At 36.9% G+C, this 5970-nt stretch overlaps 1 protein-coding gene across 1 annotated transcript; it reads right to left on the reverse strand.

Moving 5' to 3' along the window:
* Positions 1–268: 268 nt before the first annotated feature.
* On the reverse strand, positions 269–1901 carry LOC130855637 (transcription elongation factor A N-terminal and central domain-containing protein 2-like). The gene has a single exon (XM_057739503.1). It carries the CDS (start codon positions 1731–1733, stop codon positions 1107–1109), a length of 627 nt encoding a protein of 208 aa, XP_057595486.1. The 5' UTR covers positions 1734–1901; the 3' UTR covers positions 269–1106.
* Between the last annotated feature and the right edge of the window lie 4069 nt (positions 1902–5970).

The raw sequence follows: 5970 nt of genomic DNA on the forward strand, positions 1-5970 counted from the left end.
GGATCCTTAGAGGGCATTTTTAGTTCTTCAGTCCTTTTTCTCTTAGTGTAATCATCTTATGTCTTCATTATTTGCAGTTTAAATATATTAGTACAATCCCTTCTCAATTAAGAGTGAAAATGTTACAAACCAAACATAGATTAACAACTTTAATGTTACTATTTAGGCTTGTCTATAATTAAAATGCTCTTAGCTTATTTTTTATAACTTAAACTTGTGTAGCCGTTACTGATGCATTCTTTTTTTTTTTTTTTTTTAGGAGAAAAAAGCCCCACTTTATCATTACTTTTTTAAAAAAGCAAATATCATTTACATAATTGCTCAAGCAAATCTATATACAGGTATTTCATTTTAAAATACATATGTATACAATTTTTCTCCTACAGTAATTCATTTCAGGAGCAATTTCATTATGTATCTATCTTCTACAGAGCCCTAAACCGAGAGAACCAACGTATTCAAATAAACCCCAAGGTGTGAGGAGGCTTCAGGCCAGTTCCTCATTAGAAGCCTCAGCATGGGGGCTCCGGAGACCAATGCAGAAGGTCTTCCAGGGAGAGCTGAAACGTTCAGATAAGTGAGTTCTGGAAAGAAGGGGTAGTTGCCGGGCTCCGGCAGGCTCACCCCTGGGGTAGAGCAAAGAGAACAGACGGGAGTTCTGAGAGGCACTGGAGCGATCTAAACTCAGGGGGATGGAACCGAGTGAGCAGCCGCAGTAATTGAGTTTCAGTTACCTGCAGGGTGGCGAAATAAAGTAGTAACTTCATCTGCCTGACACAGGGGAAGTTTAGAGGTGTCCTTGGCATATTCACAAGTGAAATCTGTCACCCTTTCACTGCGCTGGGTGATGGCAACCGTCCTGCGCTTCCTAGGGACAGTGAGAGCACGACCTGTCAGGCAGCACCAGTGCATTCCAGCTAATGAAGCGCCTCCTGCAGGCCTGTCTCCCAGGGCTCTCTGCATCCTCTGTCTGAAGGAACAGCACCATGGGAAAAAAATTCAGCACAGCCAGCATCAGCCATCGCCCAAACTCAAAAGAATCTTTGAATGCCAGAGAGAGGCCCATTTTCCTTTCTACCCAGCCCAGGGTTGGAACCATCCTCAAGTCACTTTTTGTGGGTCTGTACAAACGTGCTGACTGGCAGCGTGCCGTTCTTCACCTGAGCCCGGATTTCAGCTCGATGCTTTAATGTGAAGACCAGGGCTCTCACCGTCCGCCGGTATGGCCCATTAATGAGGCGGGAGCAGAGATGAAACGTTTCCCGTTCGATATTTTCAACCAGTAGGTGATCCATCTCCAATTCCAAGGCTTCCGAGAGTAATTTCTGGGCGTTTTTCCTAAATGTCTCAGATTTAGGATCACTTCGGACTTCTATAGAAGGTCTATCCACATGTTTTTCAATGAAATTTCTCCACTCGGTGTAAACTTCTCTGGCAAGACAAGCCACTTCTGAATCTGAGTGTTGACGCATCTTGTTCACAGTGTGACCTATCCTTGTTGATTTTAACACTTCTTTGGAGGGTATTTTCTTCTTTAATTCTCGTAAAGCTTCAACTAGATTCTCTTTGGTTTGATCAGGAAGCTCCAACATAGTTTTCCATCTTTTTATGTCTTCTATAACCACAACTCTCTTCAGAGATTCAATCGTGGCTTGCTTGTAAATCTTTCCTCCGGGAGCTTTCTTCTGAGGACTATTCTGGATTCTGGGTGTTCGAATGACGAATTTATCCATTGCTAGGGGACTCCAACTACCTTCACGTGGTTACACCGTGTTCAGGAAAAGCAGCCCTGCCAGCAGCTGGGCCTTTCCAGAACGCACCCTCTGAGGACCCAAGCCTGGACTTTGGGGGTCAGAACTAAACCAACGCTTCCTTCAAGCGCTGCAGTTTCCCCAACGAGGCTCCGCCCGCCCGCCCGCCCGCATAACTCCCACTGATGCATTCTTGAGACAAGTTTGACTCCTGGAGATTGAGTGCTCTAAATCACTCAGGAAAGTTTAATTTGTTCAGACTAAGACTGACTCAATAAGGCTTTTTTAAATGCATCACTTTCTTAAATTTGTTTTAAAAAACTGGTAGGCTGAATGGACTTTCTGCATTGAGGAATTACCAGGTTTCACCAATTCTGGCCTCAGTTCTACCAAAGCTTTCAGCTGTAGCTTTTAGAAAATTTTTAACAGAAATGGATTATGAAGCCTTTACTAAAAGGATTTCAGGATACCCAAAGATATTTTTAGTGACTCCAACATAAATAAGATGATTAATACATACTTATCCCAGATTCTTACCTTCCCCCACCCCAAACAAACAAACAAACCTACCACGTTCTATCTTTACTGGTTTTCTATTGATTTAAACAAGAATTCTTAACTGGAATTCTTATGGACTTCTGAAAACCTTCAAAATCATATGCAAAATTTAGCATATTGTGCTTGTATATTTTGACGGGCAGAGGAATCATGGTTTCATCTGATTTTAAAAGTTTTTCTTTCTTTTCTTTCTATTTTACTTCAATATGTTAAAAACCATATTCTTGTGCTCTGGTTTGAGAGAGCACAAGAAGTTCTGCAGGGAGAAGAAAGTACTTAGAGAAAACAATTTCTCTTGCAGGGGACTTCCTCACCTTTGTTCTTATCAGGGCACATCATACTCTACCAAGGAATAAACATCCTAAGGAATTTGTAACAACATAGCAGCTATAAATTTGGAAGTACTTAGCCATAGTTTTACCATAACAGTGATTGCTTAAGATTATTTATAAAATATAAATAATAATGTATTCAATTATTTCTAAAATACCTACAAAAGTCATCTAGCAGTTTTAACTATTGATCCTGCACCCATCTCTTAAGAATTAATTGTGGTTCTCCATACCAAGCCTTCAGGAAGACAAAGATAATAAATTTTATTGTTAAAAAATGGATATCATTGAGGGAGAGTTCATAAAACCACAGGAATGACTGGCTGCAGTAGCAGTGTGATTCCACATGAACCTTAGAGAAGAAATAAATCATTCAGAACTCAGTCATTGATTCCATATGCACGGTCATTTCCCTGTAACTGATACAAATGTCTCTGGGAGAAATACAAGATGTCAGAAGCATTTCTGACTGACCTACACTCAACTAGCAATTACACAAAGGTCAGTGAGAAGGAATTACATCGACTCCTGTTATTTATAAGGAAGCAATTGGAAAGAGAACAAAAGAATTAATGACTTCTTATCATATGGTGTCATAAAGTAAGACTTCATGATGTTTTCTTAAATGTCTACTTTAATAGAAACATAATTTTCTTAAGCATACTAGGCACACAAACTTATGGCTATAGAAAAAAAAAATCCTTCCGTTTCACTTAAAGGGCTACCACAAAAAGGAAGCATAGAAAGCTGGGGGGTTCTCACAAAGCTTTGTGTTTTATATATTAAGTGCTGTGAGTCTAGAATTTTTGCATTTATTTTTCATATAAATCCTTAATGCCTCTACACTATACATTTATATAAAATAAAAGCTCCCTCTAGTGGCTAAAAAGTACTATTTTAGCTTTATTTTAGATTTGAATAGCTTCCCCCACACCAGCCTCATAGTTTCTATTAACAATTCTCAATCTTTTTAGTCTCAGATCCTTCTGTTCATGTAGGTTATATCTATCACTATTTACCATATTAGGGATCAAAACTGAGATTAAAAATTGTTAATTTGTTTTTAAAATACCAATAATAAATCTATTATATGCTAACACATTTTTATACAGAAAATAACTTTATTTCAAAAAAATCATAAGAAGAGATATATTGTTTTACATTTTTACAAATATCTTTAATGCATGGCTTAAAAGTGCTGGATCTCATAAATGCCTCTGCATTAAATCTGTTGCAATATGTTGTTTTGGTTGTAAGATATCTATCAGGCTTCACATAGATGTGTACTCAGAAAAGGAAAGAATAATTTAAAAGCATTTGCAGTTAATTGTGGTTATTTTCCTTTAATACTAAACCAACACTTCACAAGTATTAGTTTCTTAAAGTTTTGCTGCACTGTGTAATCTAAAACTATATCAGTGAACATTTGGAAAATATTACACTGAACCCTACAAATCTTGCAAATGTTGAAACATTTCATTATCAAAAAAATTAGCACCCATCTCATCAGAAAAGTCTTTACCTGTTGCAAAACTGTCATAGTAATAGGGGCATATACATGTCTTCCATTACTTTTATTTTGAAAGCCTGAATTTTGTCATTGCCAACAAATATTGTCAGTTGTTCTACTTGAAGTGACAACCTACCTTGCTCATTTTTGAGAAAATGCCTGTGAAATACCCAGGAATGAATAACTGCAGTTTGTTCACCACTCTTTCAAGAAAACGTGATGTTCCATGGAAAAATGTGGCTAGTTTAGCTGGCAACTCAAACAATCCACTTAGGGTTTTTCTCAAGACAGCTTTTGTACTTTGATATTCAGAAGTGCTTGATACATACTTCCCAGTTTATCATGTAGTCAATTTAAAAGATCACATTCAATGGTTGAGATTTAATATAATTAATTTTTACTGCTTTATCAAGGACATTCTTAAGGAAAGCTGCATCTTCCTCCTTTCCCCTCTTTTTCTCTAAATGCAAGTGTGTGGCAGTGGAGAATGTAATCAGTTTGGTGGTGCTGCCTTGATTTGTGCTAAAGTTTAGAAGTTTTTCTCACCACTGACTGTTGCACCATCCATACAAATGTCAACACAGAGAAAAGGACAAAAAACACCTTCATATTATTATGAAAATAGTTTTGACTTCACAGACTCCCTGACAGTGATTTGAGGATCCCAGGAGTCCACAGATCACATCATAGAACCAGAGTTTATATGATATGCTGGACTATAATGTTGGAAGGGAGAGACCAGCTGATTGGCTTCTTAAAATAATAGAAATAAACATTCAAGCTTAGAAAGTCCAGTGACTCACTCAAGGCCACACAGTTCCTGTGCAATTCCCATTGCAGTCTGCCTTCATGAAAGTACTTTAAATTCTGAAATTCTTAGCCTGAATACATTTTTTAAACAACTATGACTATTAAAAATGTTCAACAAATTCTCCTCTTTGTCTAAATTTTATTTTATCATTTTTATTTTGTTTTATTTAGTGACCATTAAAAATCTTTCATGAATAGTACATAGATTATTAAAAAGCAAGGAGTTTTATCATGAGATTATAAATAAGATATAATTTCAACCTAGAATACATCTCAGAGCCAATTTTGTATTACAAGATTACTGAAAGATGTTGGTGCTTAAGTGCCTGAGATTGTTTATAATAATTTTTCAACAGAACGTTGTGTTTTTATATTCTAGCTGCAAATTGTTATCCATCAACATGATAATAAACTAAAAACATTCTTATTTCACAGGTAAGGAAAAAAAGGAGACACATGTAGTGTTCCTTTAGTTACAGATATAGTTGCTATAAAAACAAGGATATTTGAAAAATGCTCTTTGTGTACCTGAATTAAGTGAAATGGCATTAAATGTTTTATAACCCAGGAATCCAATGAGTTTAATAGATATCTTGATCACCCAGAAAAGAAAAATTCTAAATTTAAAGAACACACATTAGGACGTAAGATCACTTCTTTGGTCATTCTTCATTTCAATATTTCCCATTCCTCTTGAAACTCTGTTCTGAGCACAATAGTATATGTGGTAGCAGCAACCAGAGGAGACTCATGGAAAAACACACATAACTGTAGTAGTAAGAACAGCATGAACATCTCATTACATTCCTGTCAAGCAAGGACTCCCAAGTCATGAGTAGAGAAGATATGGATTAGGCTTCGTTTATTGTTGATACAAAAGATCCAAAGTCTCATGCTGGTAAACTACAGTTTCCTGACTTTGTGGGCCCTGAGAGGAAATTTCAAACTTTGCTTCTGAAAGCCTTGTTATACTATGATCCATGAGATTACCTAGGGTAGGTCTGCTAGG

Source organism: Hippopotamus amphibius, chromosome 6 (genome assembly GCF_030028045.1).
Source record: "Hippopotamus amphibius kiboko isolate mHipAmp2 chromosome 6, mHipAmp2.hap2, whole genome shotgun sequence".
NCBI lineage: Eukaryota > Metazoa > Chordata > Mammalia > Artiodactyla > Hippopotamidae > Hippopotamus > Hippopotamus amphibius.

Excerpts from the sequence above, each read along its gene's own strand:
- LOC130855637 (XM_057739503.1), bottom strand. The coding sequence starts at position 1,733 with ATGGATAAATTCGTCATTCGAACACCCAGAATCCAGAATAGTCCTCAG.